General features: G+C 35.0%; 1 protein-coding gene across 1 annotated transcript in view; it reads right to left on the bottom strand.

The window, feature by feature from the left end:
* The window catches only part of ATP11B (ATPase phospholipid transporting 11B (putative)), a 103722-nt gene that overhangs the window by 44003 nt on the left and 32424 nt on the right, over nucleotides 1-27295 (bottom strand). Inside the window, exons 4-15 of the mRNA XM_024563976.4 lie at nucleotides 26679-26759; nucleotides 20922-21029; nucleotides 20607-20735; nucleotides 19947-20050; nucleotides 13120-13167; nucleotides 10753-10817; nucleotides 8182-8263; nucleotides 4506-4656; nucleotides 3118-3315; nucleotides 2382-2624; nucleotides 1651-1826; nucleotides 1139-1207 (exon numbers count right to left, since the gene is read on the bottom strand). Coding sequence (XP_024419744.2) covers nucleotides 1139-1207; nucleotides 1651-1826; nucleotides 2382-2624; nucleotides 3118-3315; nucleotides 4506-4656; nucleotides 8182-8263; nucleotides 10753-10817; nucleotides 13120-13167; nucleotides 19947-20050; nucleotides 20607-20735; nucleotides 20922-21029; nucleotides 26679-26759 — 1454 coding nt within the window. The remainder of the gene's footprint in view (nucleotides 1-1138; nucleotides 1208-1650; nucleotides 1827-2381; nucleotides 2625-3117; nucleotides 3316-4505; nucleotides 4657-8181; nucleotides 8264-10752; nucleotides 10818-13119; nucleotides 13168-19946; nucleotides 20051-20606; nucleotides 20736-20921; nucleotides 21030-26678; nucleotides 26760-27295) is intronic.

Raw genomic sequence — 27295 nt, 5'->3', positions numbered from 1 at the left:
GAAGGAAGTAATATTTATCGAGTACTTACCAAACGCCCTGTACTTCACTTTCTTATGCTCTTTAATACCCATGAGAACCAGAGGAGGTAGGTCTTACCTCTTTTTACAAATGAGGACTGTTAAACTCAGAAAGATCAAGTAATTTGCCTAAAGTCAAATAAACTTGTGAGTGGCAGAGCAAGGACTGAAATCCAGATATGCCCAGTTCCATGTCTTTCTCACTAAAAAAGGTGATTGATTCTCAACTCTTTCTTCTGCTCAGACACACCTGAGAAATACATCATATTCACATGAGTAACAGAGGCTCATTATAGCAGTGATTCTGAACCTGGGACAGAATATATTTATATGGGTAGGGAACAAATGCCTTTCTAATAAGGAGCTGTAAAAAAATCTGTGTGGATGGGTTAGGTGTGATTGAAAAGTATTCTGGATGAATTTATACAATGATGTACATATACAATGCTGAAAAACACTGATTGGAATGATTTATAAGTTGACAGAATGAGCTAGCCAGGCTCCCACATGAAAGTAGCCGAAGAGTAAGCCCTACCTAGTTTGTAAAAGCATACTGTGAAAATGCACAGCTGTAGTTAAGATGACTGAAGTTGATAAAACCATGAAAGAATGATCCGAATGTAGTAAGAATGGTCTAATTTATCATACAGTAGAAACAAGACAGCTTTTCCTCAATGTTTAAAAGATAAAATAATAGAAAATGTAAGAAAGTTTTTCTTTATTAGCAAGAAACTTAGGAAACTCATTACCCAGGAGTGTGTAAAAATAAACATATAAATTCAAGAACCATTAAGCTGAAACACAGATGAAAGATTCAGAACAGATACTGTTATGACTGTGATGAGACACAATGTAACAACATCAATCATTTTAGTGCTGGGTCAGTAAACTTTCTGTAAAAGGCCAGACAGTAAGTATTTTAGGTCCTATATGACATATGTGGTTGCTGTTGCACATTCTTCTTCTTTTTTTTTTAACAACCCTTTAAAAATGTAGTAATTTGTGGACTCTACAAAAACAGGCTGTAGGGCAGATTTGGCCTATGGGCCCCAATTTACCTGTATCTGTTCTATACTAACTGCTTGATATATAGAAAGTTACAATATAGACAAAAAATTACCGTTCCAGTTTTCCAAGTGTTTTAACTTCCATAGTTTCTTCAGAACTGCCAATAAATACAATGCCCATTCTAGGGATTAAAAGGAGAAAAAATATAAAAATTTAAGGAATGATTATTTTATATTTCACAATACATCATTCTAACTTAGCTTGAATAAAAATATTTAAAACATAAGTTTAAGATGTATTTTAAAATATTTCCTTTCAATATGGCATTATTTTTAAGAATCTGAAGGATCAGAGTGGGTCCAAAACAATATACACACATATATTCTCACAACTTGTATTATTCATATTTGCTAATAACCAGATTTTTTAGAGATCACTTCAAAATATGACTCTATTGCAAGCTTAACAAAATTAATGACACATTTCAAATTCTCCTTAAAAATTTAAATTACAGTTCTACCTTTATGTGTTTATGAATTTTGTCTGACAATTTAATATTCTAGTATTTTCACATTTTTACTTAAAAGGTATTTTCCTGCTGATTTGGAAATCAGATTAACCTACCTTGCAGCAGCTTCCACTAGAGCCTTTTCGTCCGGTGAAGATGCATAGTATTCCAACTGGGAGGGTGCCAGGTTGGACTGCCAGGGACCATCGCCGATGCCATCAGTTTGAACATTACTAATCTGTACGGTGTGACAGAGACTGACTGCTTTAAAGAAGAGATCGTGTTCTTTAATCTGTAAAAACATAATTAATATTCACACCATAAATACTATTCCCAAATAACATTTAGGAAACCAGAAACAGAATTCTAAAAAAATGCAAATAAGTACAGTTAATAATTTGGTAACCGAAGATCTAAAATAACAATGCTACAATCTTGAATTGTCTAAGTAAGAACTGGCTGCTTCTGACTTTAAAGAGTGAACTGTCACATTTGCTCATGACTCCCAATTTTTTTAAATGTATAATAACCAAGTTGTAAGTTAAAGTGAAACCTCTTTTTGTTGAAGAAGTGAAGTCTCAGAAAGTATTAAATAAATTTAAACTCTATTTTCCAGCAAAGTCTTCTTCACTTCAAGGCAGTAAGGACTTTCCTTAATTTAGTTCCATTTAAATACCAAGAGAAGTGATGCAAACACTTATGAAGTGACAAGTTAAAGTGGGTTCTGACTATAAATTCTCAGTATCAAATCAAAGGATATACATTTCAAATACATATTTCTTGCCCCACTAATACAAAGACAACCATTTCCAATGACATTCCTATTTATTAATTTAAACTTGCTTACCAGTTCAGTTTCACTTTCTGGACTGGCTCTAAAGGAAGAACTGGATGTAAGATGGGGTAAGCTGTTCAAATGGGATAAACTACTAAGATAACTTAAGCCTCCTTCTGCAGAGTCTGGTGTTGGTCCTTCGGATACAAGTCTGCCATTAATTTCTTGGTATTTTATGCCGTTAATTGAACATTCCCGAAACTGCATCTCATTTTCTGTCAGTGTGCCAGTTTTATCTGTAAACACATACTCCACCTAGAGAAAGAAAGCAAAAAAAACCCAAACCTTTGTGTTCAGAGTCCTATGTTAAACAAAAAGAGGAGGTCTCTATTTCCTTAAGTCTATTTCCAAAATTAGCAATACTAAAACAGTCAAAATAATGCCAACAAATGAATATTTATTAAATCCCAAATAGTGATAAAACAATATTGGGGAGTCTATAGGAAGGCAAAATGGGTGTGTGTCACAGTATGTGTGTGAAAGCAGCAGTGTGAGAGTTCTGTCTGTATGTTGCACAGTAAATAATTTCTATAATGTAAAAATCTAGAAGGAATACTATATAGAAAGAGGGTACCAGATAATGGAAGAAACAGCTTTGAAATTTAAAAATGGTACACAAAATTAGTTGTGGAACAAAGTAGGGCCGTTTTTTGGTATAAGCCTTGTAGTATTTTCTTTTTTACTAGTTTTTTGTACATGTATTGTTTTGATAAAAATAACCAACCAGAAAAATAAAAGGATCATTTACCTGTCCAAGCTCTTCATTCAGATCTGAAGTATTGACTTGAGCTTTCTGATCTGATTCTTCATGATAGAGATCAAGATCCCAGCCAATAAAAAATGATCCAAGAAATTTCTGCATTTCTACTGTCACATACAATGAAATTGGAATGATGAAATTGTAGAGTACCAAAAAGGCAAGGAAGTCTGAAATAAATCTCAGAATCTAGAGGAAAAACATGATTGTTTGATAAGTGAAAACATGAGAGTATCTCCAGCATTATTATAGAAAATTATCAGAAAGTTGCATGTCTAAAGAAACCATTAACTATATTTTGAAGCAGAATAGTCTCATGAATTAAAATTCATTTAATGAATTCTTTTTAACACATTTCCTTGGTAGTTTTATTGCTCATTAAACTCTTGAACAAAGTAAAAGGGAAAAAAAGGTTAAACTCAAATTACTTAATTTCTTACTTTTCAGAAGCTACCAAAAAGCCTGGTGTGACTGAAACTGCTTTTGGCAAATTTTTAATTATCATCTCTGGAATATGCTTACCATTCTACTTCTACTCTTCAAAATTACAGATACCTAAAAATTGACTGTAATTAAAAAAAATTAAAAAATAGTTGCCAGGCTAGAACTGGTAGAATTTGAAATTCTTAGAATTCCAGGTCATACAGGAACAGCCTATTTCAATGGCACAGCAATACCAAATGTTAACACGCATTCTGGGATAGGAACTGCAAATGTGTTCCTGTGATTACTTGCTGTGTGGTCCCGAGACCCAAATCCATATTTCAATATTTGTATTTTCATCTGAAGTGAAATTTGGAGGACAACTATTTACCAAAACTGTAGGTTAAATTCTGTCGGTAGTCCATATTTAATCAGCTTAAACCTCCGTACAACATGATTTGTGTTATTACTTCATACCATCAACTGACTGACAGTAAGATTCCTTGAATAGTTCTGACAGAATTGAAAACAAATCAACTTACTCTTTATTTCACTTATATAGTACAGAGGAATAAAAAACTAAATTTGTAGTATTCAAGTGGAATGCCAATACAGACAATTTAAATTTTTATAATTTCCTGTAACTATTCAAGTCAACTGCAGAAAATATAATTGCTTACATCCTAAAATGCCAAAAGCACGCTAGTACAAACAAGCTGGTACTCTTCTTTTGCAATGTCCCTTTTTTCACTTCCTTTATTCCTTTTTATTTTTATTTACAGCTTACTTTCAGTATTTTGTGTTGATTTCAGGTGTGCAATGTTCCTTTGTCACCCTTTGGCGGTAATAGTTTTCGGGAGATCATAGTGGTCACTCCTATCAGAAGTCACCACCAAAGCATTAACTTGCTAAATGATAGTTTCCTTTACAGCAGAGTGAAGAGCACCATAAAATACCTTACTACTATTTCTTTGATGTTCTGTTTTCTGGTTATACCAAGGTTCATCCCATTTTTCTTCAGTTTGCCATGTATATTTCAAGATAGTACTGATGATGGCTTCAGAAATAAGAATTATTAGATAAATTATCAAAAATGTATTCATTGACCTGAAACGAGAACAAGAGAATATAAAACATACCAATTATGTGTTACTATATATGGCTTAGAAAGTAATACTGATATTTAATATGATATTAAAAGATACGATATTATAGCAGCTATTTAAAGGACAGAGTCTTTGTTTTTAAGAAATGACCATTCAATAGAATCTAACTACTATCAATAAAATAATCAATACATAAGGTTATAAGCCTATTTATTATAGTTATATTACTGTTCAAAACACTAATAGTAACTGACAGTTTTGACCAGGTTTTTTTTGTGTAATTATTCTAAGATTTTTTATATTTTCAGGACTTACATAATTTTAAGTATAAAAATAACTAACATTTAGATAGCATTAAGATTTATAAAACTTTTGTCACATCCACTAATCTGTCTAATCTTTATAAAAACTCTGTGAGGAAGAGATTACATCCTTCTCAATGAAGACCAAAGCTCAAAAATCATTCTGTAAATTTCCCCAAAATCACACAGGTCAGGAACTGACAACAGAATCCCCCTTCTTTTCACTGGGCTAGCTTAGTATTATAGTATTTCACTAGACAAGATTAATATTAGATCTTTGTTTCTTGTACCAGCATTTTATAATTTTCAGCATTCAGATCCTGTATTTTGTTAGGTGTACAACCAGGTATTTCTTTTTTGGTGAAGGACCGCAAATAGTATTGCTTTTAATTTTGGTTTCTGTCATTAGTATTTCTTTTCTAATATATGCATTTGGTGCTGTGACAGTTAATTTTTTTTTTTAATCCTCACCTGAGGACACACTTATTACTTTAGAGAGAAGGGAAGGGAGGGAGAGAGAAGAGAGAAACAATCAGAGGTTGCCTTTTGTACTCATATGTGCCCCGACCAGGGACACACAACCCACACATGTGCCCTGACCAGGAACTGAACCTGCGACCTTTTGTTTCAAGGGACGACACTCCAACTGAGCCACACCAGCCAGGGCAGTGACAATTAATTTTATGCACCAACTTGACTGAGCTAAGGGAGGCCCATATAGCTAGTAAAACACTATGAGTGTGTCTGTGAGGGTGTTTCTAGAAGAGATTCGTATTTGATTCAGTAGACTTAATAAAGTGATATGTCCTCACCAAGGTAGGCAGGCATCATCCAATCCACTGAGGAACCAAATGGAACAAAAAGGGGGAAAGTAGAACAAATTCTCTCTCTCTCTTTTAGCTGGACCATCAGAGTTCCTGGTTCTCAGGGCTATGGACTCCAGGTTATACCTGGCCCCATGGTTCTCTGGCCTTCAACTTACACTGAATTATATCATCAGCATTCCTTGGTTCTCCAGCTTGCAGATGGCAGGTTGTTGGGCTTTATGGCCTGTACAACCCTCTGAGCCAATTCCTATAATAATCTCCTCCTATATATAAGCTATTGGTTCTGTTTCACTTTAGCTGCATCCTAGAAAATTTAACACACTGTATTTTCACTGAATTCTAGATATTTTTAACAATTTTCTTTGAGATTTCCTCTTTGACCCATAGATTTAGAAGAGATCCATTTACTCCATATCCTTGCCAATACTTCGAACTTTTAGTCTTCTTAACTTTCAACATTTCCAGTAAGTGTGTACTGGTATCTCTTTGTAGTTTTAGATTGTATCTCTCATGACTAATGATGTTGAACATTTTTTTATGTGCTTACTGGCCATTTGTGTATTTTCTTTGTGAAGTGCCTGCTTCATATTTTACTCATTTTCTTCATTGGGCTGTTTTTCTTTTTAGTGGATTTATAGGAGTTTTTACGAATTATTTTATATCATGGATACAAGTCCTTTATCAGATGTTTTGTGAATATTGTCTCCCAGTTGATAGCTTGCTTGTGCCTTTCCTTAAATGAGCAGTCTGATGAGCAAAAGTTTTAATTTCATGGAAGTTTATAATTTTCTTTAATGGTTATTGCTTTCTGCACCCTAAGAAACACTGACTTATCTCCAGGTTATAAATGCATCTAGAAGCATCTTCTAAACTTCTGTAGCATTAGCTTTTATATCCAGATGATTCATCTTGAAAAAGATGTTTATCTTTTCATCTAAACATCTAAAATGAAACATCTAGAATTATGTTTAGATGATTCATTTTGGTATATGTTGTGAAGTAGAAGTTTATTATTTCCCCCCTATGGATATCCAATTGTTATATCATTTGTTGAAAAGACCATCATTTTCCTCATTGAATTTACTTGATGTTTTGGTTGAAAATTAGTTGACCACATATGAAGAGGTCTATTTCTCAACTTGTTATTTCATTCCACTGAACTACCCTTTTTGCTAATACAATACTATACACACAATCAATGGAACAGAATTGAGAACCCAGAAATAAAACCACATGCATATGGGCAAATAATTTTTGATAAAGGAACCAAAAACATACAATGGAGAAAAGAAAGCCTCTTCAATAGATGGTGCTGGGAAAATTGGAAAGCCACATGCAAAAGAATGGAACTAGACTACAGTGTGTCCCCATGTATAAAAATTAATTCAAAATGGATCCAAGATGTAAATATAAAATCTGAAACAATGAGTTACATGGAAGAATAAATAGTAACTAAACCTACAGGCCTTGGCCTTAGAGAAGACTTTATGAATTTGACCCCAAAGGCAAGGGAAGTAAAGGCAAAAAGAAATGAATGGGACTATATCAAACTAAAAAGCTTCTGCACAAAGAAACTGCCAACAAAACAAAAAGACAGTCAACCAAATGGGAGAAGATACCTGCTCCAACAAGGGGTTAATATCCAAAATATGCACTTGGCTAAGCTCAAACACCAAACACGGTCTGCACTCCAACAGGTGAGAGAATACTCTGTTCAGATCTTTCAGCTTGCTGACACATACTGTTGCTTTGCTGAGCCCACTGGGGCCTCTCCTGCACATGTGCAGATCTAATGGCCAGGCAAGGTTTTAGACATAATTTATGTATAGGTTTTAGAGTTCCTTTCCTTCTGTGGCCCCCTCTGTACATAATTTTCTCCTAACACCTGTAAAAAATCTGGCTCTTTGATGCCCTATGCAGTACATGAATTGGTGAGTGCCCTCAGGCAGAAAGCTACATACTTAAATTTTTCCCCTTGTTGATACCATCTTTCAAGAGTAGATTCTTTGCCAATTTCTGTCTTTTTGTTGTTGTTGTTGTTGTTATTCTCCAGAGCTTTCCAAAAGTTATTTTTAAAAATATTTTGTCCAAAAAAATATTTTGTCCAGGTTTTATAATTGTTATCTGCAGCATGATTAATATGCTCAAGTGATTCCATTATTACTGGATAATATTTATTTTAAAGTCATAATTTAGCATCTACTATATGCTAAACATTGTGCAAAATGCTACATGTACAGAAAGATATAAGAAACTACCCTTATCCTCAATGATACCACTTTGTGTTGACTTGACATTATATATGTATCAAATATTTTTATACACAAAATCTTTTATATATAATATGCACATCCATAGTTATATTTATGTGCAAATAAATGAAAATAGTTTTCTTACTTTTCTACTGCGGATCGTTTCTGTGACTTGCTCTTGTAATTTAATGCCATCTTTGTTTCCATTCCAGTGTATACAGCAACACCTGCAAAACAAAACAGTTCTTTAAACTAATCCCCTAGTATGCTTCACAAGAGAAATGTACTCACCAGCATGAAAGCATCTAAGAAAATGCATTTTCTGACAGCTGTTACAATTAGGCTTTCCTTTTTTGGAATTTAAAAAGGCTTTCCGATTCCATTTTAAGGAACTCCAGTTGCTCAAACTGCTGGATGAGGAAGGCCTCCTGGAGTTTCTGTTCCTGAGTTATAACTGAGATACGTGAATGAAAGGGATACTACGTGAGTTCGAATTGATGGGGGGAAAGGATTTGGAAAAAGAAAAGTGGCAGGGAAGGCCATTACAGCCAGAGCAAACAGTGTTAACAAGGGCAGACATGGAAAAGCACTTTCTGTTAAGTTGGGACAATAGACTGGGATCAGAGGTTGAAAAACCCTGAATGCCAGAATCTGGAGTCTAGACATAATTTCATTAGCACCAAGAGATACTATGGAAATCTACTAGAGGAAATAAAGTAAACACAAGGAAAGGGTCATTTAAAAAATTTGTGCACATGTGAATGACTCTAAAGATGAATAAGGACAGTAACAGTGGGACTAAAATTGGGGAGTGAGTGAAATTAGGTAAGACCAGCCTTATAAAAACTTTGCTGGAGTTAGACCTTGGTTTGAACATTAGCTCTGCCACTTATTAGTTCAGTGCCCTTGGGCAAGTTATTTAATCTCTCTAGTCTCAACTCCCCCACCTTTAAATGAAAAAACAAAACCAAAAAAATAAACAAAAACACTCAGAATTGTTGTGAGGTTTGTATGACAAATTAGCAAAATGCCTAGAAACAGATAATCAATAAATGTTTATGCTCATTCCTAAGTGGTAAGATTTGAGAAACAGTGTAGGATTCATCATGCTCTCTTCCTTAAGATTTGTCCTGGAATTTTCACCATTAGAATTATTCCTTAAAGGCAGAATTATAACTCAAGTGCAAAGGGAACCAAAGTTATAGAAATCAGCCTGAATGATATAATACAGAGAGGTGGTACTGAGGGAAACAAGAGCAGACCCAACTAAAGGCATTCAAATACAAAACTTTTAAGAGCATGAAAAGTTGTTACTGCTTGAGAAATGTGTTCAAATACAGTGTAACATGAGAGGGTTTAACAGCAGTGGCATTGGAGGTTTTTCTCTGGCTTCTGACATTGATTATGGTTTCCTCTTTTTAGATTGTGGTAAAATATATGTAATATACAATTCACCATTTTAATCATTTAAAAATGTACAATTCAGTGGCACTTAGTATATTCGCAGTGTTGTGCGACCATCCTCACTTCCCAACTTGACAACATGTTCATCACCCCCAAAGAAAACCCCACACTTACTGAGAAGCATTCCCCATTTCCCTCCACTACCCAGCCCATTAATCTACTTTCCGTCTCTTACGAGTTTGCCAATTCCAGGTCTTCAAATAAATGGGATCATACAACATGTGGCCTTTTGTGTCAGGCTTCTTTCACTCAGCACAATGTTGTCAATGTTCACCCATGTTGTAGCATGTATCAGTAATTCATTTTTTTTAAGTAAATAATTTTCCACTATGTGAATATTCTACATTTTGTTTATATATTCATTAGTTGATGAACATTTGGGTAGTTTCTACCCTTTGACTATTGTAAATACTGCTATTATGAGCATTCCTGTACAAGTCTTTGCTTCAACACCTTTTCAATTCTTCTGGGTATATATCTAGGAGTAGAACCATTTGGTCATATGGTAATTCTACATTTAACTTATTGAGGAACTGCCGAACTGTTTTCTACAGCAGCTGCAACATTTACACTCCCATCAGAAATGTATGAGGATTCCAATTTCTCCACATCCTCACCAACACTATTTTCCATTTTTTAAAAAAGTATATGGATTTTTTTTATCAGAAAACCTAATAGTGAGAGATAAGATAGATGAAAGAATAGAATTAGAAAGAGGATGGACCTCAAAAGCTGTAAACATTCAGTAAATAACAAGCTGGTTAGTATAATTAATTTTTAATTAATTAAGAGATCTCCAATGCAGAAGCACTATGCATCCTTTTGATCCACCTGATATACAGTTATATCAATAAGAATTTGTTGAATGAATGAACGAGTCAGCAGTTTTATCCATCCAATCTAAGAATAATCATAATGAAATTAACTATACAGGTGGTTTACTACACCACGATGCCAGATTACACTGATTCTCATCCACCATGAATGCCAGAATTGTCTTCTTAGCACTCAGTTTCACAAGCATCAACAAAGTATAAGAGCAAGATTCTAGTCTATTACTCCAAAAATGAGATTAATAACAAAAAAATACAACCAAAATTATATCAACACAATCTTTTAAAGAAAATCATCACAGGCAACATTTAACTAATAAGTTATCCAGCGAAAAGACCACAAATGCTGTGCTTTTAAAAATACTTCATATAAAGCATCGACATGAATCTATAATTAAACATTTTCAAAATATACAAACCAAAAATCTCTTTTGTGTTTTTTAATCTGGCTCCACGAAGCAAGAGACTCTCTGGTCCCAGAGGTCTAAGGGGGGGAAAAAAGCATTAACTATATTAAAATTTTAATTGAATTCTAAAACATCATTTTCCACAGAAAGTACTTGTTATGGTTAAAACACTACTTTTATACAAAAGCAAAATCTCAGCTATTATCTAGGTAGATCACAATATTAGTCACCAAAACAAAAACACCTGCTTTAGCATTTCAGTCACTTTAAGGTCAGTGGCTCAGAAATAAATTATGCTGGTAAATAAACTCACAAAGCCACCAGACCAGTTTCAAAAATTTTAAACATAAAACACAACAAAATAAAAGATTAAGCAATGATTTAAAAACATTTAACAGAAGATAGAAATTTTGAGCAAAGTTAATAAACAGTTTTTGAAGAAAATAGAGAATTAAATGCATTATCAACATACATTGAGGTATGATTTGTGTATAAATGCATGAGTTCTGCACAATTAAAATTACTCTGGATTATAAAACATCAGGTAGTGAGTGAGTTAGTTCTTTTCTAGGCATGACTGACACTACAACTTGACTACTTGCATTGGATACTTCTTGGAGGACAGGTCTTCTTGCTGTTTAAATTTCTCTCCATAAAGGAGATACGAAATTAGAAGGAATAACTAGAAAGGAAATTGTATTTTTTTAGTGATAGCAAAATGATAAGACTCTGTTATGGATAAGTTTAAAAGTCTTAAATTTTGTTGACATTCCTCATGCTTTTCTGAAACATACCTATAAAGTCATTCAAATCAAACAGAATCTGAACCAATTCTGAAGATGTCTGCAAACCCAAACACTCTAAAAAAATCCAACTAACCAAGGAGGACCAGATATTTGGGACATGGTTATCATGTATGGTTTTAATAGCTAGTCATATTTGGAGCACGCTACATGGATATTTCAAAATAAATGAACCAGGAGCCACAAAATAACTCTTTTTAGTTGGTGTTGACTCTTAACAATGAACAGAAAAACTCTGAGCTCACAGTGCTGTATACAACTGGGATATAATGACAGAAAGCTTCAAATTAAAAGGTAATTCATCAGCACACTCTGGTTGCTTCAACAAAGAAAATGTTGAAGCTCATTTTTTTTAGCCATTCTAGGGGCTGAGGGAACAAAACTGGTCTTTCCTTTTATTAGCCACAATATCTAATGCAATTCAGACTATATATCCACACAGCTATCTCATTAAGTCACTACAGAACTCAAAATAAAACCTAGTCATAGTTATTTAAGGGGCCCTACACTTCAAAAGACTTTGTGACAGAGTTCATTGAACATGTTCCCATGTTAATGTTTATAAAAAATGTGAATCAGTGCTGACACATTATATTTTTGGTGGCTTGTATTGCGGAATTCATTTTTTTTTGAGGAATTCATTTAAAAAATACTCAACTTTTCACGTCAGTGATTTCAAGCAGCCAATTTAATTAACCATGTCCTAATAAAAAGGTGAAATGCTAATTTGATTTAGAAGCTCAAAGGATGATTCCAAGATTTATTTTAAATTTGGCTTCATGGTCGTGAGTAACAATGTAATCTCACCCTGTTAGCAAATCTTTGAAATGACCCCAAGACCCTTCATGTAGTAGCCAGAAATTAACCTGAATATTGAGGGAAAACAAACCAAAACAACCAGCCAAACAAAATAACCAATTAGAAGAGTAACTAAGAGGTTCTGAATTGGCCACTAAATACTCTAGTTTGTACTAAATGATTTTGAAATGAGTAAGACCGAAACATTTATGCTTGTTAACCATTATATAAAACTTTTTGTATTCTAGATTTTAAGCGTGGTAGGTGAGAATTTGATTAAGAATGTCTGCTTCCTTTTATGTTACTACCTGATATTATTAGAAAAAGAAATACAAATGCCCTGGCTGGTGTAGCTCAATGGATTGAGCACAGGCTGTGAACCAAAAGGGTCCCCGGTTTGATTCCCAGTCAGGGCACATGCCTGGGTTGCGGGTCAGGCCTCCAGTGTGGAGTGCTCGAGAGGCGACCACACACTGATGTTTCTCTCCCTCTTTTTCTCCTTCCCTTCCCCTCTCTCTAAAAATAAAAATAAATAAAATCTTTTAAAAATAAAAAAATAAAACGTTTAAAAAAAGAAATATAAATATACAAATCAGCTTACTAAATTATTTTGATATTTCATGAAATTTGCTTCATGCTCACTTGCTGATGCTACAAATTACTAGAAGATAAAGTGCTAAGTGCTTTTAAGAGAACCTTTTCTATTATATGCAGCTTGTTTACCTAATATACCTTTAACTTGATTTTAGTCTCTCCCACAATGTGAATTTATTCTTACCTTACAATTTCTTCCATTTGTTGAGTTATTATCATTCGTCCCATGAATCTATCAAAGAATTCAGCATGTTACAAAACAAATGAACAAAAAACAATGATAAATTACTTATGACATCAACAGGTGGAAAATTTTAAATACTTCTGGCACTATTCTTTCTTATATGTGAAACCAAACCAACCTTTTATATATATAAATGGTCCAATAATCATGTTAGAACTTATAAAATAGTCATTAAGCTTTAAAAACTGTAATATTCTTGCCACCCCACTACAGCTATGAGTGAGGTAATAAATGAAAAAATGTTTTCAAAATGGTGATTTAAATTATATTATTGCTCCGGCCAGCATGGCTCATTTGGTTGAGCGTGGCTCGTTGTCCTGCAAAGTGAAAGGCTGCTGGTTTGATTCCCAGTCAGGGAACATGCTTGAGCTGCAGGCTGGTCCCCAGTTGGGGCACATGCAGGAGGCAACTTATTGACATTTCTCTCTCACACACGGGTATTTCTTTCCCTCTCTTTCTCCGTCTCTACCCCTTTCTCTAAATAAATAAAATCTTTAAATGTTATATTACTATTATTAGTTTCGTAATCATGAGAATTTGTAATTGCTACACAAAGATGTATACATTATTAGCCATTAATGAATGGCTAGACACATATTTCATCAGTTTACTAAATAAGATTCCTTCCTGTGATTAGAATCATTCATTTACTTATTCATGCATTCATTCGTCCAACAAATACAGAACTACTATGTTTGAGTTAAGTGGTGGCGGTAGAGTAGTAAGCAAAAACCTGTCAGTGAACTCCAGAGCTTCTACAGTTATCAATGAAATTTTCATTACCTAGCCTTTCACAATCCCAACTTCCACTACCAAAACAGCTCCATAGCACAGAGTCAATTCAAATGAACAATTACTTTCTATCAAAGTGAGAAGTTAAATTTTGAGTTGAAGCACATTCTAGCAGAGAGTCACGTTAATCACTTAACTAGGCAAAGCAGTATTAAGCACTCCCTATCAAATGTCCTCTATTATTCCCCCTATTTCCAGGTTACAGATGCTGTGTCCCTTTGGCTTCACTGTTTCTTGCAAATCTCTTACTTCTCCTTCCTTCAACTGCCTGTATCACAGAAGAGCATTGTTTTTTTCTAATTTCCATGAATGGATTTTATGTAATCTTGTTTCCAACCTCCACTTTGGATTTAGATTTAAAGAACCAGTTCATCTGGAGTGTGTCTGGACATCCTTCAGAGATGATGCAGACCATTCTTCTGATGTTTCTGAGCACATTCCAACAAAAGAATTCCTGTTTCCTTCACTTATCTGTCCTGTTATCCTTGATTCTAAGGCACTCCTTGCTGGTTCATGCCAGTTCCATGCTAGATTAACTCGTCTTCCATTTCCTTAGCCCTTTCTCCAAAGTCACACTTTTGTTTCCAGCAAAAATAGTTTTACTATTCTTTTTTATATAAAATGATTCAGATAAATATAAAGAAGATATTAACAGGGAAATAAATACTTCCACAGGTAATCCCACTACTCAAATACAAATACTGCTATTATTTTGGGATACGTTTTCCAGGCTTTTTCCATGCACACATAAACATATATCTTTTATAAAACAAAAGATAAGTCAAACCATAAATAGTGCTGGTAACATTTCGCACCTGCCCCCACCCCAACTTAACTTGTCCTGTCAAAAACACAGATCTACATCATTATTTTTTAAAAATCTTATTTATTTTTAGATAAAGGGGAAGGGAGAAAGAGAGGGAGAGATACATCAATGTGTAAGAGAAACATCGATTGGCTGCCTCTCCCGCAACCCCAACCAGGGACTTGGCCGGCTTCCCAGGTATGTCCCCTGACCCACAGCCCTTCAGTTTGCAGATGACACCCAACTCACTGAGCCACGCCATTATTTTTCATGGCTGCACATAATACTGCATTTTGGGGTTACTATACAATACATTTAAACAATTTACTACTGATGGAAGCTTACGTTTTTTCCAACTTAAGGACAGTCTAGACCAGTGATTTTCAACCTTTTTCATTGCATCACGAACATAAACTACTAAAATTCTGCAGCACACCAAAAGATACATTTTTTCTGATCTGACAAAAACAGGTTTAATTTTGATTTATTCATACTGACAGCTATTGTTGTGTTGGCTTTTGTCATTTTTTCTTTGACAATCTAAGGGAAAAGTGGTCAGTGCCCCTAAGTAAGTAGTCAGGTATCGCATGTTTTAAAAATTCTTGTAGCATACCAGTTGAAAATCTCTGGTCTAAACAGTGCAGCCCTGAAAAACCTGTGCACATAGCTTGTCACATTTTCATTAGGAATAAGTGCCTAAGAAGTAGCAGGAATTTCATTTTCACTATTTTGCTAGGAAAAAATTCCTAGAAGTGGAAGTGCTAAGTCAGAGCTTAAAAAATTAAGAGGCAGAAAGAATAAAAGACTAAAGGAGTGAGTACAGGAGCCAAGGAAAAAGAAAATGGAGAGTGCTGTGAACTACCCCTGAGAGGCTGCTCCTAAACAAAAGGCTCTCCTGGTTCTGATTTCTTCCAGCTGTATGGCGAAGTTCATTTCTTATCATATTCTATCCTCTCCCAATAAGCTACTAAAGTTCTTTAAAAAAATATAATGTAACCCCAATTAATAAACAGGTAGTTGTGGAGGATTAAACAATACTCAAAGGGGAAGAATCAATAAACAAAAATGTTTAGCCTTTCTAATAAGAAGTAAATTAAAACTAGAGTTTTAAAACTATGAAACTATTATCTACAAAATTAACAAAAATTTAAAAACTATAATATTTAATAGTAGTATAATTCTGAAACAATAAAAAAACCCCATAAACTTACACTTTGCTCATGGCAATAAAAATTAGTCCAATGCTTTTGTAAAGTGTCAGCATGTTTATGAAAGGCCAAACTCTATTAGTACTTTAACCCAGTGATTCCTTTTCTGCAGCTGTCTGTTCTTGGGCAATAATCTAGTATTAGATTACAAACTGTAGTAGGCAAGATCTACCACTGTTTCGTTACCATTGTATTCTCAATTTTAGTGTACATGCTGCCCAGTGAGCACAGTATTCTCGGTGTCCAGTGCTGTGCCTCAATTCCTGGAGGCACTCAGTATCTGATGGAGGAGTGAATGGACAATAAAAATGTTCACACACCCTCTGAGTAGTATTTTGGAACACTACCATTTATCCATTCATTCAATAGATATTTACTGAGTGTCTACAACGTGCCTAGTATTGTTCAAGTCCATCAATTCAATAGTAAAGGGAACTATACACACAAATTTGCTTGCCTATATCACAAACAATTCAATAAAAGGAAAAATTTAACTGTGTAAATATAAGTACATAAAGATATTTGTTTTTTCCCTTGTCAACAAATACGTAGTAAGGCCTCCTATATGCTAGATCTGTTCTAGGTGCTTGCAATGCATCAGTGAATAAAACACACACAGATGCCTGCCCTTCAGTTTACACTGTAGTTGGAGAGATAATAAACAATAAACATAATAGATAAACTACATAATATACGAAGAAGAATTATTATGTGTTATGAAAAGGAAAAGCAGAACAGGGTAAGAATAATTAGGTTGCAGTATTAAATATCCAAAGTTGGCCTCACTGAGGTGATTTAAGCATAGACTAGAAGGTGCTAAAGGAGTTAAGACCAGGAACAGCCAGTGGAAAGGTGGCAGTGTATTTGTATGTTCAAGGGAAAATAAGGATGCCAGTGTAGTTGATGTGTGAACAAGAGGGAGAGTGGTCTGACCTTAGGTCAGAGAGGAAAGGCTGGGGATATGGACAATCAATCAGTAAGGTGTTACAGTTCATTATAAAGACATGGGTTTCGACTCTGTAAGATGGAAAAGCCATTGCAGGGTTTTAGCAGAGGAATGACGTGATCTGACTGACATTTTAAAAGGATCGCTCTGGCTGCTTTCGTGAGAAGAAACTGCAAGAGAAAGGAGGGTTGAAACAGAAAACCTGGTAAGAATGCCTCTGACAGCAATAAGCCAGGTTGGAGACGATGCTAGCTCAGACCAAATTAGTAGCAGTGAAATGTGTGAAGATGGTCAGATTTTGGGGGTATTTTGCAGGTAAACCAATAATGTCCTAATGGATTGGGATGAGATGTGGGAGAGGCATTAGCAGAGAGGGGATGTGGGGAGTCATGGCTGACTCCAGGGGTCTTGGCCTGAAGAATTGGAAGGAGGGACTGTCTTCAACTGAGACAGGAAAGACTGTTCAGATAAAAAATTTGTAGGGAAGATCAGAAGCTCTGTTCTCAACACGACTAATTTACAGTTCTACTAAATGTAAGTAGAGTTATAGAACATGAAGTTGGATACGAGAGTCTGAAATTTGGGAAAGTCTGGAATCAAGATATGAATCTGGGAGTTAGCCTGTAGATGGTCTTTAAAGTCATCACCTTGGATGAAATCATCAACGGAGTGAGTACAGATAGTAAAAAGTACAGGTTGGGAAGGGAAGAGGACCAAGGACAGTCCTGTCCTAGGGCACTCTAACATTAGAAGTCAGGGAGAAGAGGAGAAATCAGCAAAAGAGACTGAAAGGAGAAAAACCAAGAGAGGGGAGTATCCTGGAAGGCAAGTGAATTACTTGTATCAGAGAAGAGAAGCGATGAATTATCCAGCCACTGGATTTTGAATCGATGAAGTTATTTGTAAGAAGGCATCACACAATATTTGTAATAGCAAAACGATGGAAGAGTTAGATATTGAAAGATTAGATAATGGCCAGGTTCTAGCACACTTACACTACTACGCAGCCATTCGAAATTATTATTAAGGCCCTGACTGGTATGGCTCACTGGACTGGCCTGCCTGGAAACTTAAAGGCCCTGGTTTGATTCCCAGTCAGGGCATCTGTCTGGGTTGCAGGCCAGGTCCCTCGTTGGGGGTGTGCGAGAAGCAACTGATTGATATTTCTCTCACACATCAATGTTTCTTGCCCTCTCTTTCTCCCTCCCTTCCCTTCTCTCTGAAAGTAAGTAAAATCTTTAAAAAAAAAAAAAGATCATTAAGAATATTGTACAGTAAAATGGAAAATACTTTTTTTAAACTAGAAAAGCAATCCATATTCTTGGAAGAAATCTTAAAAAATGCAGAGAACAAAAAAAAAGTAAATAAAAAACAGCTGAATGTAATTCCTCCAGGTTTTTCTTTCTCTCTGTACCTACCTATCTTTCTGTCCTAAACTACCTATCAAATACATAAAAGTACACATTTAAAAAATATAATTGGGGTTGTATTAAAGCTACGACTCTGTATTTTATTTAACATTATATTTCAGTATATTTCTATGTCATTAAGTTCTCTGAAAACAGTTTTTGTAATTTATGTATTTCCCTGTTATATCTGTACCACATACCCACTTAAGCACTCTCCTAGGTGGATACTTTAAATGCTTTCAACATCACCCTTATATGTAGCATAAAGAAAAGTGAAAAAACGTAATTTAAGTATGTAATATCTTTACAGCTGAGTTTCTCAAGGATAGAATCCATGCTGACTCATCTTATCTCTTACCTACCATAATGAGTACCTCAGTGCTCAACAGTAACTTGCTGAATGAATAAATAAAAATAGCAATACATTTAATTATGAGTTATCTTTCCATTACATAAGTGTTCTGTAGTAGTTACCTTTATATTTAAAAGAAAATATATACTTTCAGTAAGGAAGAGGAAAAGAGAAAATAAAGAGGAACACCTTATATTTAACAGTGAGTTATTTACTATTAAAAAGTTTTAACTTTTTCCACATTTTCCAAGATAATATAAAAACCAACCATCAACACATTAGTCATATTTGAGTTCACATAAATCTTATGCCTGATTAATGCTCCATTTTCTAGTTTTTAACAATTTTTTATCACTTACCACTGTTTCAGACAAGGGAATAATAGCAATATAGAAATGTTACAAGTACTAAATTCTTTACAGTTAAATCTTATAGTTTTAGTGATCTTAAAGAATAGAACCCTAAATTTTTATAGTTAATTGGAAAACTCTATACCTCATTTGACTGTGATGAAACTATAAATTTTTATAACATCATGAAGAGAAAACTCCATTATAAATAGTATATAGATCCCAAACAAATTATGTTAAGAGATTATGGAAAAGCCAATGACTAATGATAAGATATTAACACTTCAACCAACAGAGTGAGACATATCATTTGATAAGAAGTTGAAGGTGAATTTTACAATGTGGTGGTTAGCTTATATTCTACCACCAGTTACTGAGTAAAAATGACTTTAGTATTTCACTTTAATAATAAAAAGTTGTTTCTATTTCATAGCCCACAATAATTAGTATATCACTGAAAGATGACTTACATTGCACTTAGTAAATTATAATGTTAAAAGGAGTTAGTTCTGAGTGAACACAAAGACATATAGCCCTTGCCTTCAAGGAGTATACACACACACACACACACACAATTACTTTCTTTTAAAGAAATAATTTTACTTTTGCTATAACTACTTTTATAGTTATAAAGTTTAGTATTATAGTTATAAAGCCAGTTCACATAGAAGTAAAAGGTAATGAAAAAGAACATTTGAATGCAAGTGCTGCTTTTGAATTAACACTGGGTTAGAATTCTGGCAAATTCTTCTTTTAGCTCCCCGCCCCCCCCCGTAATTGATCTCTCCACTTCCTTCCCCTCAATAATGTCTTCAATTAGCTAAAGCTTCCACTGTATGTTTATGATTGTAAAAGTGAGATCTGTAACAGGACTTGAAATGCCTATGTTGAATATCACACCATACCTGTACAAGTCGGCTTCTGGTTGCTGACATTCTACCACAGCTACGAGAGTGTCCAAACTGGCCACTGTCTGTAATACTGCTGTCTCTGGAACTGCCACATGTGTCTAAAAAGAGGGTTAAACTGAAGTTTCAAGACCCAAATGGGACCCTATATATAATCTTTTTTAAAAAAATAATTTTTTCTATTATAGTTGACATACAGTATTACACTGGTTTCACATGTACAACTGCATGATTAGACATTTATATAACTTATGAAGTGATCACCCTGATAAATCTAGAACCAATCTAATACCCAATGTAATTATTACAATATCATTGACTATATTCCCTATGCTGTACTTTACATCTCCATCTATTTCAAATCTCCCTCATCTAAAAAAAGCACCAAAATGTTAATATATTTTATTTTTCCTAAAAACATTTCCCATTTATCTTTAACTTGACTAAATCATGTAAGGCTACACTGGAAATAGATATATAACATTATTTTTTGAAAAAAAACTTAAAAATTCTTAAAAATTTTAGTAATTTAAAAGAATTTCTCAGGTCAACTTCTTTGGTTAAGGATTTGGTAATCCTTAACCAAAGAAAATCCCCTATCACTATAATACAAAGACATTTTGTTCACCAAGAACACTGACACACACACACACAAACCTTCAGGTTAGTTTCCCCATCCAAACTAGCAGTTGTGATGTGACAAGAACCATCAAGTCGATCTGAGGACAGAAGCACCAAATCTGCAGGGAAAATTTCATCTTTGGCTATTCGAACAATATCACCCACCTATGAAGAATTTTGGGGAGAGTGAATATACTGATTTTAAAGGCATGGGCTTATTTTATTGGGTTCAAACCAAGTGGTCTATCCCAATATTTTAATGTAGGAAAGTAGGCTTTTAATTAAAACATAATCAGATTAGATTTTGTGACACCAAAATATACTTGATATCCATTATTTACTAATACATACCCGAATGTTTTTTGATCTAGTTTTTACAAGGCCACCACTTCGAACAACATAAACAGGAGCTCCATTTACTTCATTATCTGAGTTATGTCGTAACCAATCTTCATATCCCTGTCAATATAAAAAATAAGTGCCTTCTTTAGTAGAATTAGAAGATACTTTTTAAATTTAAAAAAATTTTTAAAGCATATTTTGTTCATTATGCTGTTACAGTTGTCCCATTTTTTTCTCCCTTTTATTCCCCTCTGCCCTGTACCTCACTCCCACCAGTATTCCCTGCCCCTTAGTTCTTGTCCATGGTCATACATACAAGTTCTTTCGCTTCTACATCTCCTGTACTATTCTTAGCATCCCCATGTCTATTCTCTACCTATCATTTATGCTTCTTATTCCCTGTACCTTTTCCCCCATTATCTCCCTTCCCACTCCCCGCTGATAATCCTCCATGAGATCTCCATTTCTGTGATTCTGTTCCTGTTCTAGTTGTTTGCTTAGTTTGTTTTTGTTTATGTAGGTTTGGTTGTTGATACTTGTGAGTTTGTCATTCTACTGTTCATATTTTTGATCATCTTCTTCTTAGATAATCCCTTTAACATTTCATGTAATAAGGGCTTGGTGATGATGAACTCCTTTAATTTGACCTTATCTGAGAAGCACTTCATCTACCCTTCCATTCTAAATGATAGCTTTGCTAGATAGAGTAATCTTGGATGTAGGTCCTTGCTTTTCATGACTTGGAATATTTCTTTCCAGCCCCTTCTTGCCTGCAAGGTTTCTTTTCAGAAATCAGCTGATAGTCTTATGGGAACTCCTTTGTAGGTAACTTTCTCTTGCTGCTTTTAAGATTCTTTCCTTATCTTTAATCTTGGGTAATGTATTTATGATGTGCCTTGGTGTGTCCCTCCTTGGGTCCAGCTTCTTTGGGACTCTGAGCTTCCTGAACTTCCTGGAAGTCTATTTCCTTTGCCAGATTGGGGAAGTTCTCCTTCATTATGTTTTCAAATAAGTTTTCAATTTCTTGATCTTCCTATTCTTCTTCTGGCACCGCTATGATTCAGATGTTGGAACATTTAAAGTTGTCCCAGAGGTTCCCAAGCTTCTCCTCATTTTTTTGAATTCTTGTTTCTTCATTCTGTTCTGGTTGAATGTTTCTTTCTTCTGTTCCAAATAGTTGATTGGAGTCCCAGTTTCCTTCCCATCATTGTTGGTTCCCTGTATATTTTTCTTTATTTTACTTGCATAGCATTCCCTTTTCCCTCTATTTTGGGACCATACTCAATCATTTGTGGTTGAGTATGGTCCCAAAATAGAGGAAAAAGTGAAGGCACTCTGATTACCAATGTTTTGAACTCTGCATCTATCTGATAGGTTGGCTATTCTTCATCGCTTAGTTCTATTTTTGGAGCTTTGATCTGTTCTTTCATTTGGGCCATATTTCTTCGTCCTGGCACACCTCTTATGTTATAAGGGGCAGAGAGCCTTAGGTATTCGCCAGGGCAGGGCATCCCAAGTCCCTGGGTTGTGGCGCTGTATGTAGGGTAGGGGTCAGAGAGGGAACAATGCTGCTTGCTCAGCTCTTGGCTGGCTTTCAGTCACTTCTCCCGCTTCCCATAAGCAAATTGGGCCCTTCTGGTTCCCAGGTAGATGGGTTACGATTCTCTCCTTATCTTTAATCTTGGGTAATGTATTTATAATGTATTTATGTATGTTCTAGGACCCTGTGGGTCTCTCCAATGAGCTCTCCTGTGAGGGTGGGAGTGTCTCCCACCACAGCAACCCCCACAGGTTTTTATAGCCAGAGGTTTTTCAGGCTTTATTTTCTTCCACTGGAACCCTGGGTTGCGTGGTCAGTCTTGCTCCCAAGTTGATCCACATGCAAATGTGGGACTGGCCAGTCCTCTAGTCAGCTCCTAGCTTTGAGTCCTCCCTGCCCCAGCTGCCCATCTCCACCCCTCCTACCAATCTGAATGAATGTTTTAGAAGATACTTTTATTAAACGACAAAAAGAAACATAAAAACTGCCCAAAAACATTTCATTCACCAGAATTATATTAAGCTGTTTTGAAGCATATATTCATAGGAATTTAATATTCAATCATACTACAAACAGTCTCTTCTCCTGGTTTTCATCACACACACGTTCCTGGTTTATATACTACCTCTTAGTTACTTCATCTCAATTTCCTCATGGGAGCCTCCTTCTAGGTCATCTTTATGGGCCCTTCTTTGACCCATCACTTTCTCATTACAAGATTCTTCTATATCTGTGTCTTCAAAAATTTCTGAAATTTATACCTCCAGTTCACATCTTTCTTTTAGACTCACAACTTGAACATCCAAATACATTCTTAACATCTCCATTTTGATGTCTCATAAAAATATATTAAACATTTCAAAACTAAATTGGTGATATTATTCTCTAAATCTGTTGCATGTTCAATGTTTCCCACCTTGACAAATGACATCACTACCTATTGAGTTGCTCATACTAGAAATCTGGTGAGTCATTTTTGACTCCTACCTTTTTCCTGACACCTATTCAATCAATAAGTTCTACAGCTTCTATACATACAAGTGATATTTTAAACATGAAATATAAATTCATATAGCATTATTGCAGACAATAAATATAAAAAAATCAACAGATTTTAAAACTGAGGTTGAATTATTTCACTTTCTTAACCACTAGATCAGTACATTTTTGTACTTCTAAAAAATATGGTAGGTTATGTGGATCATCATTAAAAAGGGAAACAGACATAAGCATTTCACAAAGAATACTTTGAGATTAAATAAGAAGTAGCATTCTTTAAATGGAAAAACTTCTTGTGTTATTTTTTAGAGAAAATCCAAGAACTCAGAGGTGTAGCACAAGATGACAAAATATCTGACAGCATTAAGTGATACAAGTAAGGTACAAAATGTGTTGTGTTCTATACTATTATTTGTGGAAAAAATATGCTTGTCTCTGAAAATACTCTGTATAGATGTTTGGACTAGTGTACAAATAATGGCTCTCTCAGGGGAGAAGAACCAGGAGACCAGGGGTTAGAAGTATAAATGACTTTTACTGTATGCTATTTTGTACTGTTTCTATTTTTTAAAATATGTGCGTCTATTACCTAAAAATGTTATAAAATATAAAGCAAATATTAAAAATTGCTTGAAGTCCTTTTTTTTCAGGGAGAAAACTTATGGCAAAGCATTCTTAAAAAATTTACATTATGCGGCCCTGGCCAGGTAGTTCAGTTGGTTAGAATGTGGTACCAGTACACCAAGGTTGGGCATTCGATCCCAGGTCAGGGCACATACAAGAATCAACCAATGAATGCATAAATAAGTGGTACAACAAATCAATGTTTTTCTCTCTCCCTCTTTCTCAAAATCAATAAATTGTTTTAAAAAATCATATGACCTTTCATATTTCCTCTTTTGCTTTAGTTGTCTAAAAGGCCTATATAAATTTAGTATTTAACTTTAATAACTATGCTAATAAAGGTTTGAGGTATAATCTTCCTGTGTCTTACTTTTAGATATTACGTGCTTTTACTTAACCCATGTTGGAAGGAAACAGGATGTCAACATCTTGTTTTCTCTCCTATTCTGCAGATATTAAATTCACCAGCACTTTTTTCAACTTGGTTAATGGCATCACATTCCAAATAAACTCAGTCTATACTTGGCTAAATATATATTATGAAACCAGGGAAAGAAGTATTGCAACATTTTACATTGCTTTAAAAAAATACTCAGTAGCCCTGGCTGTTGTGGCTCAATGGACTGAGTGCTGGCCTGCAAACCAAAGGGTCAACAGTCCGATTCCCAGTCAGGGTAGATGACTGGGTTGCAGGCCAGGTCCCCAGTGTGGGGGGTATGTGAGAGGCAACCACACATTTATGTTTCTCTCCTTCTCTTCCCCTCTGTCTAAAAATAAATAAATAAAAATCTTAAAAAAAATCAGTAGATGCATATAGTGCTAAATAGGAAGGCAACAAACTGACAAGGTGGTCAGAAAAAAAAAGCCTCAGCTATCCAAGTGGAAACGTGGCAGAAACAGTTGTATATTTGTGTCAGAGTTCAGGGAATAGTTTCAGGACACGTATACATTTGAGAACCATCAACATGAAATTGGCACTTTAAGCCACTGCACTGGATAAAATTACCTAAGAGGAAACTATGTATGGAAAATAGGTGGTCCAAGGGACAAATATGTGTTACTGTGATGAAATAAATGGCATCTGCAAAACCAAGTAAGTATGTAACTGTATGAAGTGATTTGGATGCTTATTGACTTATATAGTTTCCAAAACAGTGAAGAAAGGGAAATCAAACACTGAGAGCAGTACAGTGATATTCTGACACATTATACACATAACGTAATTATTAAAACATACTACATCACAGAATTACAAGATGTTTGTCAATTTTATTTTCACTGCAATTTAAACTTTATCCCTAAACCTTATAAAAATGAAAATTTATCATATTTACATAAGAAAATTCAATGAAATCTTTCTGGTGGAAGGAGCCATCTCTGTATAATTGAGTCTCTGACAAGATTTTTGAGAAGTGGTAGCTATAAAGATATAACATTTCTACAAATTTCTTTATTTCTTACTTGGCATGTTCGTCCAGTAACACTGTTTTTTCCATACCTAGATTTTAATACCAATTCAAGACTTGGTTGAAGCTATTTCCCCTAGGGTACAACTTTACACAAAAATCAACTTGAGAGAAAGTGGTAAAAAGTAGGAAAGTGGTGTACAATTTTTATTCAAAATGTTCATACTAGAAGTACATGCTCTATTCCCTACAGGGAACCGTTCCACACGTGGGAAATGTGGCCCAGCCCCCACTCGGAAAAGCCAATGGGGAGCGAGGTTTGGCGGGCAGGACCCACATCCACGGACAGGTTCTCCCGTGGGGAATTAGGCCTGTATTATACCTAGACCGCTATGAGGCTTGCTTTTGCTAAAACTCCCTCACCCTGGATTGAGGCAGCAAATATTTACTGAGTATCTTTAACTTCCTAAAGTCTGTGCTAAACCACCCAAGTATGGAGTGTAACCAGTTCAACCACATTCCCCCTTGAACTGTAACATCCTTCTTTTTGAAGTAATTAGCAACATTCTGCCCTTTGTTGTCTGTAAAAGGTAATCACCTACAGTGAACCTGTGCATAGTAAATGAGGACCATCCTCAATGTAATGTGCCCAGAAAAGCAATAAAAGCCTGTCCAGGCAGGGGTCGGCTCTCTTGGGGGCTCTCTCTAGCCCTCTCCCCCTCTCTCACTTAGAGAGTGGCCATGCCGTCCCTTTTTCTCCACAGGATTTCTGTAGTCTGTGTGTATTTGTCTATTGCCGCCACAACATAGGATCCTGCTGGCCAGGATCCGCATCAATTCCCCATAAACACTTCCCATCTGAACTATATTTCTTTCAACTACTGCCAAATTCTATAAAGATGATTATAGTAATGTTTCATATATAATTTGATTTGTACATATAAAATGCTTATTTTTAGGTGCTTCCTAGGTGTGTCAAGAGAACAACATATTTTAACAATGGTAATCATACTAAGGGTCAACAGAAATATAATAGCGTGACTTAATTTAGTTTAATTTTACTGTATACAAAACCAAAAAAAATTTGCTGCTTTCTTATGGAAATTATTTTCACATCAATAAATGTTACTGTGGAGTGGACATATTTAGCAACTTACAAATGGCCTGGGGGAAACAAGAATAGAAAGCATTTCATACCTGTTTTATGGCAGTTACTGTTATTACAAAGAATAATGGAAGTCCACTGGTAATTGGACTGGTAGGTGTATCAATCATAAGCTAGATTAAAAAAAAAAGAATGCAGAGTATTATAATTTTATATTGCACACATCACACTATTAACATCGTAGATCTCAGATGTACTGGGAATTCTGAGAACAAACATTATATAAAATGTGCATCACAGCCCACAGTAAAAGATAACAGGAGGGACGTATCATGTAGTGATTATAGTATAGTTTAGTTCAGTTTTACAAGTTCACTTTGTTAGCCATTACATGCACACCCACAAAGACTGTTAGAGTGGACTCAGTCACATCTTCCACAATATTTGCCTAGAAGTGGAGCTACAGCTGCTCAAACTATTTCACATTTCTTTGCCCATCCTGATAAATGCTGAAAAGTCTGTCAGCAATTTTTACTCTGGGATTCAGAATAAACTCACCACTTAGGGAGACAGAACAAAGAATGGGACTAAGGAAAGGTTTTTTATTCCCTAGGAGGTTTTATTAAATTTAGCAGAGCCAGAGCGGGTACAGCTTCAAAAACAATGCTGAAGTGATTATCTATATCATACCACTGAAATTTCAATTAAC

The sequence above is a fragment of the Desmodus rotundus genome, chromosome 2 (assembly GCF_022682495.2).
Source record: "Desmodus rotundus isolate HL8 chromosome 2, HLdesRot8A.1, whole genome shotgun sequence".
In the NCBI taxonomy this organism is placed as follows: Eukaryota; Metazoa; Chordata; class Mammalia; order Chiroptera; family Phyllostomidae; genus Desmodus; species Desmodus rotundus.
This window is presented reverse-complemented; position numbering and strand designations above follow the sequence as displayed.